Genomic DNA, 17,014 nt, shown 5'->3' with positions numbered 1-17,014 from the left:
ATAATTCCCACTCTCTCTCTTTCAAAACAGTCCGAACCCATGCCACCACCAGCCAACATCCATTTACTGTCCAACTTCAAACTCACAGAACCAACTTTTCATCTTCCTCATTTATTCATTCAACTGGTGTTTTCTGGAACAACCTTCCTTCATACATATTTCCTGAAAATTAGACGTTCAAGTCTTATGTCAACAAATATCTTCTTTCGTCTTCTCGACCTGCAACCCAAGCACAGTACTAAGTATATAGGTTCTAATACCTCTCGTATTTGGGGTTTTCATAAAAAAAAAAAAAAAACTGCACAATTATCGCTAGGTCTTTTTCATTCTGCATCTCCCTCAGTGTAGTACCAAACAGTCAGTACATTTCTCTTGGGTTACTGCTACCCATATAGAATACTTGCATTTGCCAATGTTAAACTTCAATTGCCACTTCTCAGCCCAAATCTGCCTAATTTTTCTAGATTCTGTTGCAGTAGCATACTGTCTTTACTGTCATAAACAACCCTACCAACCTTTGTATCATCTGCAAACTTGGACATTAAGCCAGGCATACCTTAATCGATATCATTGATAAATTCACAAAACAACAATAGGCCCAGAACCGAGCCCAGGGGGACACCACTAATAACATTAGTCCATGTAGAGCTATGTCCACGTATTACCACTCTCTGCCATCTTCCACTCAACCATCCCTTTATCCATTGGAGTAACTTCCCTTAATGCCATAACGCTCTAATTTGTACAGCAGATTTTCATGTGCAACAGTATCAAAAGCTTTCCTGAAATCCAAGTATATGATATCAAAATTATTATTTACATCCGGTTCCTTTGTGACCACATCGTAGTAGCCAATCAAATTGACCAGAGAAGGCTGTTGTTGTTATTTGATTTTTAGGAGCATTAGCAACTAAGGCCATATTGCTCCGGTGCGGTGGTCATTCCCTGACCTTTCCGCATCCTCCGTATTTGGTGGTGACGGGCTCGAACCCCGGTCTAATCAAGAAGCGTGTGCTACGCACTGCTGCTCCTTACCACCTGGCTACGGAGGCGCCTTACCCAGAGAAGGCTTCCCCTTAACAAACCCATATTATTGCTGTCTTGTCTAGGTGATCCTGTATCACCTCTATAACCAGTCACTCCATTATTTTTCCCATAACAGAACCTTTGAACCCCCTTTGTGAATTGGGGATACATTTGCACAGCTTGAGTCCATGGGGGATCTCCCCTGACTCTAAGGATGCTCTCATAATTATGGCTAAGGGTTGCTTACTTCCCTTGCTGCCTCCTTCATTCTAACTGGATAGATTCCATCTGCCCCAGGTGCCTCTTTTATGTTTAACTTCAACAATTTCTCCTCCACTTTGCTCTCAGTTATTACAAAATCACTTAGTACCCTGTCGGAATTTGAAAAACTTCTGGCATTCCCCCTCCTTGAATAACTCATGTGTGAATGTAAATGCAAAATACTCATTCAGTTTATCAACTACTTGAGCAGGATCATTAAGTCAAACCATCTATGTTAAATAGACCAATCTAATTCATCCCTTTCTTTCTAGAGTTTACATAAGTAAAGAACTCTTTGCTCTTTTTCTTTGCATCCTTTGCCAAAGATTTCTCGTAATCTGCTTTTGCCTGCCTAACCTCTTTTGTGACTTGATTACAGACCAGCTTATTTCTGCAATAAGCTTCTGTGTAGCCTGATATTTCATATGCATCCCTGCATTTTTCTTCTCTGCCACGAGCCTCATTAACTCATCTGACATCCATTTAGACCTGAACCTTGAACAGTATTTCTTAGTTGGCATGAAAAGCCTAGCAGCCTCTAAGATGAAGTCCCTGAAGGCTTCCCATTTAGAATTCACCATTGGTAACATCATCAGTTGATCCCACTGTATAGAATTTATAAACTGTCTGAGACCACTGCAGTCACCTTTACGAAAACAAAAACCCTTCTCTTTAACCTTGATGGTAGTTACATCTTTAAGTAAATCCCACATCAGTACACTGTGATCACTGTCACCTAGTTCCTTTATCTGCAAAAGCTTAATGCATATTAAATCTAATAATCACTGCTAATAATCAGATCAAGGTTATTACTCCCTCTGGTTGCCCCTCAAACTTGTTGCTGTAGAAAACAATCCTTCAAATAAGTCCACAAAAGTCTTGCTAGCGTGCAAGTGACCAATGTACAAGTTCCAGTCAATATCTGGAAAGTTGAAATTCCCCTTCACAAGACATTCTGATTTACTGGCCCATTCTATTTCTCTGCACAACTGTTCACTGTACTCATCAGAGTCATTAGGCCTATAACACATTCCTACTCTCATTTTCCCTTTCCCGGTGTTTATGTCACACCAAAAAGACTCAACATTGCACTGTCCACCTGTGTCAACTTTTTTTTTTTTTTATGAAAACCCCAAACATGAAAGGTATCAAAACCTATAGTACTTAGTACCATGCATGGGTTGAAGGAGAAGTATGGGGAGAGGGGGTTGCTGGAAACTTTGCTCTAGAGAATAAACATGGGTTTCACCACTTCAAGCCTCCAATAAGCAAAGTGGTGGTATTTCACCGGTTGGATGCACTTTCTTAGATTTTGTGCTTCTTAATTAACTAACAGCATAACCCCTCCTCCTTTCCTACCGTGTCTGTCCTTTCTGTACATTTTACTACCCAAATTCCAATTCTGCAATGCTTATATATGTGTGACAGCATGTCTATGATATCCCAACAATACCTGCCTTTGATGTCTTGATCAGCACTTCAAATTGATCAATTTTATTTACTATACTTCTAGGATTAGTGTACATGCAAGTATACATGCACTTGTTCTTACTCTTAGTTTCCCAAACACAGCCCATGTATTTACTTGTTCCATGATAACTCCCAGCAGCTCTTGAAGCCCCAGCAACTTCCTCTCTAGGCTGCTGCTCATTAGCATTAGTAGAGGCATATGATGCAAGAAAGCGAGCTTAGGCAGAATCAGCAAAAAAAAAAAAAAAAAAAAAAAAAACCTTCTATTTCACCCCTCCATTCGTTCCAAATTCCTGTCCAGCTCACACTTAATTTTATTTAGGCTATCAACTTCCCCAACAAAAGATGGAAGTTTGTTCCACCAATCAACTACCCACTGGCTAAAAGCAAATTTCCGCACATCTATTCTACACTGTCTTTCCTCAATTTGAATCTGTGCCCCCTCAGGCTCATCAACATTCAGCTTGCTCAACACATTCAAGGCCTTATACACCTCAATCAGATCATCTCGCAGGTGCCTACTCTCCAGGTGCAGCAATTTGCAGAATTTAAGCCTTTCTTGGTAAGATCACCCCTTTGCTCTCCTTGCTAATTTTGTTGCCCTTCTTTGTACTCATTCTAGCAACTGCACATACTTCGTAAAATGAGGCCTCCAGACCTGTACACAGTACTCTAGGTGTGGCCTGACCATTGCCTTGTATAACAGGATAATCACCTCCCTGTCCCTGCTAGCCAAATTCCTATATATCATTGACAAGACTCCATGACCTGCCCTGGCAGCCCATCTGCACTGCTCAGCGAACTTCATATTTGACTGCACAATTACCCCCAGGTCTTTTTCACTTTCCTGGGTATAGTATCACAGAGTTGGTATATTTCTCTTCAGTTATTGCTACTCATAGGCAGTACTTTGCATTTGTCAATATTAAAATTCAGTTGCCACTTCTCAGACCATTTTCCCAACTTATCTAGATCCAGTTGGAGAAGCATACTGTCTTTACTGTCATTAACAACCCTGCCAACCTTTGTATCATCTGCAAACTTGAACATTAATCCTGATATACATTCATCATTATCACTGATGATTACACAAAACAACAATGGGCTACCTGTACATTTTTCTCAGTGGTTATATAAAATCCCAGGGGCTCACATCTGGTAAGTATGGGCTTGGCACACCCAGGGTTCTGAGCTGGATATCATCATTCTTCTCTTTCTTGGTGATTTCCTTCTATCTCTCTCTCTCTCTCAGGGTAACTCAAAATTTTTTTTTTTTTTTTTTGGCTGGTGCAGCATAAGCCTCAGGCTTCCTTGCACCATATGGCTAATAATAATAATAATAATAATAATAATAATGGCAGTTCTGAACTTTTCATGCACCACAGTTTCAAGGATGTATCGAAAATAGTGCAATGAACAGAAAACATCCTCTCAACAGCACTCCTGTGGAAGAAAATCGTTTGTTAATGAGAGAGTTCAGAGGTTAATGGCTAGGATTGTGCAAGCAAACAGACGGGCCACAATGTCGCACATCACATCAGAATACAACCTTGGTGCACAGAACAAAATATCACAATGGACCACTAGTTGCACTTTGTCGCGAATGGGCTACAACAGCTGATGGCCACATCGCATACCTTTGTTATCAATGATGAACAAGAGAACACGCCTCCTGTGGGCACAGCAAAACCAGCACTGGACTATTCAGGATTGGAAAACAGTTGCTTGGTCTGACCAGTCAAAGTTCCTGTTGCATCATGTTAATGGAAGGCTCAGAATTTTGCGCAAACAACATGAATCCATGGACCCCGTCATGTCTGACAACTACTGTGCAAGGTGGTGGGGGCAGTGTTATGGTGTGGAGAATGTTTTCTTGGCACACATTGGGTCCATTGATACCTATAGATTCACGTCTGAATGCCACATTGTACCTAAACAGTTACTGACCAAGTGCATCCATTCAGATTGACAGTTTATCCCCAGTCAGATGGTTACTTCCAGCAGGATACTGCGCCAGTGCACAAAGACCGAATCACTATGGAATGGTTCCAGGAATATGACAATGACTTTTCTTTGCTGCAGTGGCCCGCTCAGTTCTCGGATCTCAATCCTATTGAACATCTTTGGGATGAGCTGGAAAGGGCTGTTCGCTGCAGGCTTACACCTACATTGAATCTCAAGGAACTGCGTGACACACTCATGTCTGCATGGTACTCCATTCCTCCACAACGTTTTCAGCATTTTATTCAATCCATGTCTAGACGAATTCAGGCTGTTTTGAAAACTAAAGGAGGCTCAACACACTACTAGTTTGGTGTACCTAATAAAGTGGCAGCACAGTGTATATACACACACGTATAAATAAAATTTTACTAATTTTGCTTTGTGTTATTATCTATAAAACAGATCAGGTGTAATCATGGACTTACGCTACAGCGAGTTTTAAATTATCTATTATACGATCACAATTTTCTGGGCTATACCCCAGATTATGGGTACACCTCCATACTTCGGTGAGAGAGAGAGGAAGAAGGCAGTCCTGACCATGGCCGACGACCAGTCACATAAAAACCTGTCACATAAAAACCTAACCTTTTTTCACTAAACAAAAATAACTGCATAAATATAAAGAAAACTCCCCTCAATCAGCCAATCACAGGACTCAACAGGTCAATCACTCTCTTCTTTGGCTATGCCCACAATGCAGTAGTAGTAGTAGTAGTGGCATGTGATGCAAGAAAGCAAGTGTATGAGCTTATGCAGCATCAGCCAAAAAAAAAAAAAAAAAAAAAACACACACCATTCCCTCCAAATGCCTGTCCAGTTCCTCCTTAAATTTATTCAACCTATCAGCTTCCACAACAACAGATGGAAGTTTGTTCCAGCAATTAACCACCTGCTGGCTAAAGGCAAATTTCCGCATATCTATTCTACATCTGTCTTTTCTTAATTTGAATTTATGCCCCCTTAGGTTCGTGATCTGAACAAGTGGAAGGATCCCATCAGAATTCAGCGTGCTCAACCCATTCAATGCCTTATACACCTCAATCAGATCACCGCGCAGGTGCCTAGTCTCCAGCCACTGCAATTTGCAGAACTTAAGCCTCTGTTGGTAAGAAGATCCCTTCATTCCCCTCACCAATCTTGTTGCCCTTCTCTGTACATGCTCAAGTAAATCTACATCCTTCCTCAAATGAGGCCTCCAGACCTGTACGCAGTACTCAAGGCATGGCCTGACCATTGCCTTATACAGAGGGATAATCACCTTCTCCCTGCTAGCAAAATTCCTATATATCATTGACAAGCCATGACCTGCCCTGGCATCCCGTCTGCATTGCTCAGAAAACTTCATATCTGACTGAACAATTACTCCCAGGTCTTTTTCATTTTCTACCACCTTAAGCATAGTACCACACAGTTGGTACGTTTCTCTGGGGTTACTTCTACCCATATGCAGTACTTTGCATTTGTCAAGGTTAAACTTCAGTTGCCACTTCTTAGCCCATCTGCCCAAATTATCTAGATCCTGTTGCAGTAGCACACTGCAACAGGATCACTGTTGTACATAGGTGTACCCATAAAATGGGGTATAGACATTATCTGAAAATGATTCAGATGTGTAAAGTAGCAGTAATGACTCTCATAAAACTAATTGTTACAATTTTCTTGTAATCATCAACAAAATCTGAGAGGGGAAGATGGAAAGCCACCCTAATATAATGGAAATGAAGTGATATAAGAAAAAGTGATTGAAAAAAAAGAAGGAAAACTACAAAATGTCAGCAACACAGTAAGTCTTCTTCCAGACATAAAATTATCGTAAATAATTAGATAACAGAATTTTCAGAAGTGAAAAACACCAGGAACACCAGTGAGATGATGTTTCCTTTACTTGACTAAAGCTCACACACTTTGAAATGAATTTCAAGAAGAAAAAATGGAACACCAGCTGCAACCAATCAGCATCCCTTTACTGTCCAACTTCAAACTTTCAGACCCAACGTTTCTTCTTCCTCATTTATTCAATTAAATTCCATTTTCTGGAACAACCTCCCTTCATTCATATATTTCTTGAAAAGTACAATCTACACAAATTCAAGTCTAATGTTAACAAGTATCTTCTTTCATCTTCAACCATGGTACTAAGTACTATAGTTTCTAATACCTTACACGAGCATGCCTGGGGTTTTCATATATATATATATATATATATATATATATATATATAAAGCGACAAATTTAAGCTGTACAGGTTGGTAACAGATAAATGTGCAGAAAATGTGATACAATGATTGTTGGAATAAATTTCCAACTAGTATTATGTTAGTGGGGTGTCTGTCTTTGCAGCCATTGATGATATGTTAGGAACATACCACGAAACATGTTTTGCATTAGTAGTGGCACATGATGCAAGAAAGCAGCCTTACACAGCATCAGCCAAAAAAATAAATAAATAAAATAAAACATTTCCCCTTTCACCTATACATTCCCTCCAATATGTTTTCCAAATTCTGATTATAAATGAACACATATTTTGACCTCGCTCAAATAAAAAGTGCTTTCATTTTTATTTTATTATAAATACTTAGGCTGATAGTTCTTTTTCTTCCTTTCATTATTTTCCCAACAACAATACAATTATCAAATTCATTAAAAATTTAAATTTTATATCATAAACGAACCTACTGTAGTGTTATACACAGGTGATAAGTAAACTTACCTGCCTCAATCTACTTATTTCGTCATATGAGAAGCAACAAATAATTTTTTCCAGCAATTCATCGGGCATTGACGATATTAAAGCTGTTTTCATGCAAGTCATTATTTACAAATCACATAAATTCAACCATCTGTGTAAAATAGTGGTAAAATGCACAGTAATGCAAACATCCACTCCAATGTACAATAATTCCATACAAGTGCCTCCTTACTATGACCACTAAGTAGTACTACACACAGCCACAGCGAAATCTAAATGGTTTCACCAATTATAAATGCATAAGTGAATAACAAAAATAACCAAACTTATTAATTACATCAATCCAAAATTGGTGCAAAAAGTCCTCCCCAAAGTACTATTTTCCTCTACACCACCTAAACAGAAAAATCTGGAGAAAAAAAAAAAGTGTAATGACACTATTAAAATGCCACAGCAATTACAACAATCAAGATTATACGAATCATTATGCACACGCAGTTTCCTGAAAAAATAACTTTGCAAACACCTGTCATCAAGAACGCAAAAAGAACACAGCAGCAGATAGTTAATAATTTGTGTAAAAAGGAATATCACCAAATATTCATAATCTCTTCTTCCCTTCCGTTATCATACGAGGAATAAAAAAAAAAAAAAAAAAAATCAAGTTATTATATTAGAGTCAACGTACTTGTGTCAGTAAGTAGAACCTAGTTTACTAGGTGGTAGTTACTGACACAAGTACGTTGACTTGTGTCCAAAATCAGTCATCTACCATCTAGTAAACTAGGTGGTAAATAACTCTCATCAACCGGTACAATACCACCACTTTGCTTATTGGAGGCTTGAAGTGGTGGAACCCATGTTTAGTCTCCAGAGCTAAGTTCCGGTCAACCCTTCCCTATCTCTTCCATCATGCAGTATGATTGATGACTTTTGAGGTTATGATGAATTTCGTGGCGTGATCCAGTATTCCTTACATTTCGAGGGTACAGCTCGAAAACGGTGTTCGCAGGCCGGCCGCTAGTTAATATACCGGACCGAACCTATTGGTAACTCTCTAGGATGCTTCCGGATAAGCTGGTGTATAATCTTGCTACCTCTACTGTGCGAGATGGTGACTGGAGGGAGTCCGAGTAGTGTGAATGCGGAGAGCATTGTCGAGGCCACGTTATGTCAAGGATCTGGGTATATTCTTACCGTGCGTACGCCATATCCAAAAATTTCATTACTTCATACAGCATGTCTCACCCACTTTTTCTTACTATTGAATACACCATGAATTGTCACACTAATAGAGCAAGCTTATCTGCGAAAACATCTAAACCTCTCAAACACTTCCTAATTCATTTCACAAATATACGTGGTCTCAATTCTAATCTCAACGATGTCCATTTCCACTTGCAGTCTGCCAAACCCCATGAACTTTCTCTGACAGAATCTCAGTTATCGGTTGATTCAACTACTGCTCATCTCAGATGGCCAAATTATTCGCTGTTTGATTCTTTTCGCCTCAAAGGTGGTACTTGTGCATATATCCGTTCTAATATTCCCTGTCAGAGACGTGGCAATTTGGAATCTCCTCTCTTTGATCTTCTCTGGCTTAAAATCTCTCTACCGCATTGTATCAAATTCATCTGTTGTCTCTACCGTTCTCCCAACTCCACTAATCACTTGGAGCTCTTTGACTTTCTCCAGTCCAACTTTCCTAACAATGAGGTAATTTTCCTTGGTGATTTTAAAGTTCACAACTCCAGCTGGCTTCCGTTTTTCTAGTCACACCGACCCAGCTGGTTGAGATGCTGAGGCTTTTGCAATTACTAATCAACTTGCACAGATTGTTCATTTACCTACAAGAACATCGGACAATCCTCATCATACGGCCAATACGCTTGATTTTTTTCTCACAAACAACCCTTCTAAGTATACGGTCGAAGTGAGAAGTCCTTTAGACACTTCAGACACTTCAATGGAACCTTTATCTCATGACTATTCCCAACCTCCTGTTGGTTGGCATTACAAGAATGCAAAATGGGATGACCTGCGAGACTTCTTTTCCTTATTTTCCTTGGAAGGATTACTGTTTCAAAAATCTGATGTCAACGTTTGCTCAGATCGTGTCAGTGAAATTATTCTTGCAAGAATGGAATCCTTTATCCCAAACTCCACTTTAAAATCTCGTCCTTTATTTAAACATTGGTTTTCAAATAAATCTGGTGAGGCTGTTCAAGAGAAGAATGTTGCATATCATAACTGGCTTGTTTCTAATTCTTCAGTTTCGTTTTCTGCCTACACCAAAGCTCGCAATAGTTGAAAAGCAGTTATTAACCAGTCCAAAGTAGAGTTTGAACAGGCTAAGAGTAGAAACTTGCTTCTTGCACTAATGGTAGCCGAGCATTCTGGTCTTTTGTCAAAGCTATTGGCCACAACTTTTGCTCAGCTCTACTCCCACCTCTGTTCAAACCAGATGGTTCTGTTGTCACTTCAGCCAAGGTAAAGCTGACCTGCTATCATCCCATTTTTCTTTCAACTCATGCATTAACGATCTTGGTAAAACCCCTCCCACTATTCCCAACGCGCTCCATTCAATGCCTCCTGTGGTATTCCGTCAAAAGGATGTCAGAAGGATTTTGACGAATCTTGATGCTAAGCAAGCTCCAGGTCCCGATGGTAATTCTCCACTTGCTCTCGAAACCTGTGCTCCTGAACTTACTCCTATTCTTTGCCGCCTTTTTTCGCTTTCTTATTCCAAAGGTTTTTTTCCCCTTCTTCTTGGAAATTTGCTCATATCTAGTCAGTTCCTAAAAAGGATGACAAATCCCTCCGATTCAATTATCGTCCCATTGTAATCACTTCTACTCTTTCTAAAAATAATGGAGAAATCAACTGTTACCCATTTATGGACTAATTCAATGGAAAGGTTCGGTGACACACAAGTAGTTGCTCTTGACGTCTCAAAGGCTTTCGATCGTGTTTGGCTTAGAGGTCTTCTAAACAAGCTTCCATCTTATGGTTTGCCAACTGTTTTTAGTAATTGGTTATCCAGTTTTCTCTCTGATCGCTCACTGAGCGTGATGATAGATGGCTTTCTGTCTTCTAACTTCTCCACTAATGCCGGTGTCCCCCAAGGTTCAGTTCTTTCCCCTACTCTTTTCCTCTTGTATATTAATGACCTTCTTCCATTGACTGGAAATCCTATCAATAGTTTTGCTGATGATAGCACATTGCATTCCACTTTCCATTTTGAGAAACCTTGTCCTGCTTAATCAGCTTCAACTTCTCGAAAATCTGCTACCATTTCCTTAAATGCCGATCTTCAGGTAATTCTTCAGTGGGGCAAAAACTACTTAGTGGATTTCAACCCTTCTGAAACTCAATCTTGTCTTATATCTCACAAAAAGGGTGAAGGTTCCTAAAAAGGGTGACAAATCCCTCCCATCCAATTATCGTCCCATTGCAATTACTTCTACTCTTTCTAAAGTAATGGAGAAATCAATTAACCGCCAACTCTTAAACTACCTAGAAACCTTCCGTCTGATCAACGATCGCCAGTATGGATTCCGTCAGTGTCGATCCACTGCTGATATTATGGCTTATGTTACCCATTTATGGACTAATTCAATGGAAAGGTTCGGTGAAACACAAGTAGTTGCTCTTGACATCTCAAAGGCTTTTGATCGTGTTTGACATAAAGGTCTTCTAAACAAGCTTCCATCTTATGGTTTGCCAACTGTTTTTAGTAATTGGTTATCCAGTTTTCTCTCTGATCGCTCACTGAGGGTGATGGTAGATGGCTCTCTGTCTTCTAACTTCTCCACTAATGCCGGTGTCCCCCAAGGTTCAGTTCTTTCCCCCACTCTTTTCCTCTTGTATATTAATGACCTTCTTCCATTGACTGGAAATCCTATCAATAGTTTTGCTGATGATAGCACATTGCATTCCACTTTCCATTTTGAGAAACCTTGTCCTGCTTAATCAGCTTCAACTTCTCGAAAATCTGCTACCATTTCCTTAAATGCCGATCTTCAGGTAATTCTTCAGTGGGGCAAAAACTACTTAGTTGATTTCAACCCTTCTGAAACTCAATCTTGTCTTATATCTCGCAAAAAGGGTGAAGTTTCCTAAAAAGGGTGACAAATCCCTCCCATCCAATTATCGTCCCATTGCAATTACTTCTACTCTTTCTAAAGTAATGGAGAAATCAATTAACCGCCAACTCTTAAACTACCTAGAAACCTTCCGTCTGATCAACGATCGCCAGTATGGATTCCGTCAGTGTCGATCCACTGGTGATATTTTGGCTTATGTTACCCATTTATGGACTAATTCAATGGAAAGGTTCGGTGAAACACAAGTAGTTGCTCTTGACCTCTCAAAGGCTTTTGATCGTGTTTGGCATAAAGGTCTTCTAAACATGCTTCCATCTTATGGTTTGCCAACTGTTTTTAGTAATTGGTTATCCAGTTTTCTCTCTGATTGCTCACTGAGGGTGATGGTAGATGGCTCTCTGTCTTCTAACTTCTCCACTAATGCCGGTGTCCCCCAAGGTTCAGTTCTTTCCCCCACTCTTTTCCTCTTGTACATCAATGACCTTCTCCCATTGACTGAAAATCCTATCCATAGTTTTGCCGATGATAGCACATTTCATTCAACTTTCCATTTCGAGAAACCTTGTCCAGCTCAATCAGCTTCAAGTTCTCGAAAATCTGCTGCCAATTCCTTAAATGCCGATCTTCAGGTAATTCTCCAGTGGGGCAAAGACAACTTAGTTGATTTCAACCCTTCTAAAACTCAATCTTGTCTTATATCTCGCAAAAAGGATTCTTCTGCTCCTATGCTTATCTTTAGTGACACTCCGATTTCTAGGCAAAAGGATATATCTCTTTTGGGGATTACCCTGACTTCTAATCTCTCTTGGCACAAGCACATTACAAATATTGCTTCTTCTGCATCTAAAAAACTTGGTTTTCTCTTTCGCTCTCGGCGTTACTTTTCTTCCAAACAGCTGCTCACTCTGTATAAATCGCAAATCCGCCCTGCCATGAAATATTGTTCCCACATCTGGGGTGGTACCCCCAAAACCTCACTCAGGCTTCTTGATTCCATTCAGAAGAGGGCAGTTAGTTAAATTAATGACTCATCTCTAACAGAGTCTCTGCACTCACTGTCTCATAGACGTATTGTTTCTGCTGCATGCCTCTTTTACAGATACTTCCATGCGCACTGTTCTTCTGAATTAGCTTCTATAATTCCTACTCTCTCTCTTTCAAAACAGTCCGAACACGTGCCGCCACCAGCCAACATCCATTCTCTGTCCAACTTCAAACTCACAGAACCAACTTTTCATCTTCTTCATTTATTCATTCAACTGCCGTTTTCTGGAACAACCTTCCTTCATACGTATTTCCTGAAAATTACAGTCTACAGAAGTTCAAGTCCAATGTCAACAAATATCTTCTTTCGTCTTCTCAACCTCCAACCGAAGCACAGTATTAAGTACTATAGGTTCCAGCGCCTCTCGTGTTTGGGGTTTACATAAAAAAATAATAATAAAATAAAATAAATTGCGTGTGTTCTCAGGCCGATTTGCCTGTTTTGCTGGAAGCAAAATCCCAGTTTCTGGGGAACAAAACCTTGCTAACTACGGCTAAGACCGACTAACTCAGCCACGGAGTGAAAATATACCATTAAAGTTACTAGCGTCATTAACGGTTTTCGAACCAGGCCTTTTCCGCCCTCTGTGGGGAAGATGGTGACGATACCACTGTGCTACTCGCGCAGGCATTATACTAGGACTATTATTATCATTAGCATTGGCTGAGGGATATGATGCAAGAAAGCAAGCTTATACAGCATCAGAAAAAAAAAAAAAAACACGTTTCATTTTTACCATTCGGTCACTCCAAATGCTTGTCTAGTTCAGCCTCAAATTTATTTAAGCTATAAACTTCCAAGACAAAAAGTGGACGTCCGTTCCAGCAATCAACAATCCGCTGGCTAAAGGCAAACTTTCGCACAGGAGTAGAATTTTTCACAGTCTGGTCTGAGCTTGTTAACAGCAGAGACTGCTTCTACAGGAATGGAATACACTTAAATATAAAGGGTGCAAGAACATTTGCTGATACTATCGAGACAGAGTTAGGAGGTGGGAAAACTGCTAGCTTGGGGCTACACGGACCAATAGATTAACAGTACCCGCTGGCAGAGGTGAAAGTGATTCTTGCACTGCTTCTATTGAAATGCAATTGAGCAGCAGCTTGGAAAGCAATAGAGATTTCCAGGACTGCTAGGAGCCATAGTAGAACAAGTAAATACATGGGCTGTGTTAGGGAAACTAAGAGTAGAAATAGGTGCATGTATACTTGCATGTACACCATTGCTAAGAGTTTAGTTAACAAATTTCATGAGCTTGAAGTGCTAAACAAGACATCAAAGACAGTTATTCTTGGGAAATCAGATACGTGGTGTTACACAGCATTAGCAGTGCAGAGTTGGAATTTAGGGATTAAAATGTGTAGAGAAAGGATAGACAGGACGGGAAGGGAAGAGGGGTTATGTTAGTTCAGAAACACGTAAAATCTAAGGAAGTGCATCCAATGGATGTTGGTGGATAATGCAATGTTGAGTCTGTTTGGTACTATGTATATAAAGTGCTTAGCATCATAGCTGTTTGGTACATAAGACCTGGGAAAGGAAAAATGAAAGTTGGTGTGTGTTTATAGGCCTAATGAATCTGATGAGTATAATGATCAATTGTGCAGAGAAATAGAGTGGGCCGGTAAATCAGAGTCTCTTATAAAGGGGGATTTTAATTTCTCAGAGATTTACTGGAATTTGTGGGTCAGTCACTCGCACACTAGCAAGGCTTTTGTGCAGTGCCGGCCTTAGCAAATGCAGGGCCCGACTGGAGCATGCCAGCGGGACCCTTTCAAAAATTCAATATTACCCCTCAATATTACCCCTACAAAAAATTTTGGATTTAACAAATCTTATCCAAAACTCCAGTAGACTTATTCAAAACTCCAGTCCTACAAGAAACTTGGCGAAATCTATGGCAAATCCCACATTTCAACCGACTCCTATAGCAGAAGCCACTTATGCATCTATTGTAAAGGAACCTCCACATACTCCAGTATATGGTCCAGTTACTAGTCAATCTCAGAAAGCGTGTAAATATGGCAATAGATCTGTCAATCCACTCCTAGAAGATGTCATTTTCTCCAGGAGGCAGGCAGATAACATCAGAGGACAACGGAATCAATCTGCCTATAATCAGGCAGGAAGACATCGACACACCCCTGCTGTTGTGGGAACAGCTACCAACTCTTCAATCAGAGCAGTCCCAAGAACTAAAAGTTCAACCAAGAGTATTTTCGTCTCGCGACTCGAACCCCAACTGTGCGGTACAGAAGTAGAGCAGCATATCAGAACTCAACTGCAGCTAGAAGTAAACGTAATAAAAATGAATTCCAAACACGATTCGTACAGCTCTTTCTATATTCAGTGTCAACAAACGGATTTTGATCTATTACTAAAGGATCACTGCTGGCCTGAGGGAGCCATTATTCGGCCTTTCTATGGACGCCCCCCTCGTCCTCGTACTGGGGCATCAGCCAGTGACTTAGCAATTGAAACTAGTCAACGGGAATGACATATCGAGCATTTTTCAGATATTCTGGAATCTCAACTGGGAAGAACTTCTATAAACGATTCATCTATCTCTTCATCCTACCAGAATTTGAATGACTCTAACTCTTGTGAAAATACCTTTCTGCCATGTCACTTGCCAACAATTAAACCAAATAACTTATGCCTTACTACAGCAACAAAAGATGCAATTACTGTATTCTATATGAACGCACGCAGTCTTGTAAAACATAATGATGAAATCCTCGCGCAACGGACATCATGGAATCTCCATCCAGACCTGATGGTTTTTACTGAGACCTGGTTCTCCCCTGAAGTTTCAGTCCGATTTCAAGACTATGCTCTCTTTCACAGTTGCAGATGTGATTCTAAAGGGGGTGGAGTTGCTATTTACGTTCACAACCATCTGCGATGCTCTGCCTTTCCTATCACAAATCTGCCTGATCAAGCTTCTGAAATCACTTTTATCCGCATTGCTTCTCTGGTGATTGGGTGTCTATACCGACCTCCCTCAGCTTCAGTCAACAGTTTCCTTGTAACTCTTGACAATATTCTATCTCACTTCACAAGCAAATCCCTTAGTCTTCTGCTGATGGGAGACTTTAATATTAACATACTTCAAAGCTCTTCCTCTCAAGTGCAAGACCTCCTAGATATCATTTCTTCCAATGGTTTTTCTCTTCTGACTGACGGAATTATCCCGACTAGAATGGGAGAGTCCCACAATTCCCTTCTTGACTTCGCAATTGGGGAATGCTCACTAACCTATGCAGTACTGGATGCAACCATTTCTGATCATCGTCCCATCTTAATGGTAATTGAAAATGAAGAAATTGTGGAAGAGATCATGCACACTCACAGATCTGTCACTCCAGGCTCTCTCAATCAGCTCTGTTATGATCTCCAGCAGTCTTCGTGGGATGGAGTGGCTGCTACAGATGATCCTGAAATTGCGACGAACTTCTTCTTTGAGCATATCCAAATAGTTACGAAAAATGCGCGTCATACATCACGATCCCAGGGAATAAAAAGACCACTAGGCCAAGATGGAAATTATGCCCATTTATGTCAAACAAAATTTGTAACATGCTAAAGAAAAGGGACAAACTTGCAAGAATTGCTAGAGAAACAGGAAAGGAGGAGGATAAAAACAAATACACAACGTACAGAAACAAAGTCACCGACAGTATTAGGTCGGAAAAAAGGAAATATTATAGTTCCCAACTTAAAGGCGTCATTACAAGCAAGGAAAAGTGGGCAGTCTTGGACAAGCTACTACCTGGAAGAAAAACGAAACCACAGAGCTACGTTGGAGATGTAGTTGGGAACGAGGTACTCATTTCGGATGACCAGGAAAAAGCCGCAGCATTCCGTAATCACTTTATCTCAAGCGTGAATAACCTTTTTAAAGACGAAGTTGACTCTAGAGATAATGCAACGAAAGAATCTGTCAAGCACTCAATGAGGAGCTCTTTTTTTCCTCGCTCCGCTCTCAGATCAAGAGATTTTAGAAGCAGGACATCAATTAAAAGAAAAGGGAGCCTCTGGCTTTGATGAAATATCTCCTGCTCTGCTGAAAAAGGTCCTTAACTCAATTCTAACACCACTGAAGTATATTTACAATCTTTCCGTTCAATCTGGTAAATTCCCGTCTCAATTCAAAAAAGCAGTCATTGTTCCTGTTCCTAAGGGGAAAAATTGTAACTCTATCAACAATTTTCGTCCAATAGCTCTACTCTCAGTTTTTGCAAAATTATTCGAAAAAATTCTTCACAGCAGACTCATGGGCTTCCTGGAAGTCAATCAGCTTATCCATCAACAACAGTACGCTTATCGTTCAAAAAGATCCACTGACCTGGCAATTGTTGACTTCTGCTCCAGGATCACGGACTGTCTTGAAAAGGGTCACTATGC

At 40.2% G+C, this 17,014-nt stretch overlaps 1 protein-coding gene across 1 annotated transcript in view; it reads right to left on the bottom strand.

Annotated features, from left to right (window-relative positions):
* The window catches only part of pall (F-box protein pallbearer), a 141,425-nt gene extending 133,607 nt beyond the window's left edge, over nucleotides 1-7,818 (bottom strand). Inside the window, exon 1 of the mRNA XM_090375333.1 lies at nucleotides 7,478-7,818. Coding sequence (XP_090231459.1) covers nucleotides 7,478-7,579 — 102 coding nt within the window. The 5' untranslated portion in view covers nucleotides 7,580-7,818. The remainder of the gene's footprint in view (nucleotides 1-7,477) is intronic.
* Nucleotides 7,819-17,014: the final 9,196 nt, after the last annotated feature.

This window comes from Mastigoproctus giganteus, chromosome 6, assembly GCF_048544385.1.
Source record: "Mastigoproctus giganteus isolate SK-2022 chromosome 6, ASM4854438v1, whole genome shotgun sequence".
In the NCBI taxonomy this organism is placed as follows: Eukaryota; Metazoa; Arthropoda; class Arachnida; order Uropygi; family Thelyphonidae; genus Mastigoproctus; species Mastigoproctus giganteus.
Note: the sequence above shows the minus strand (reverse complement) of the source record. Positions and strands in the feature narration are given on the sequence as shown.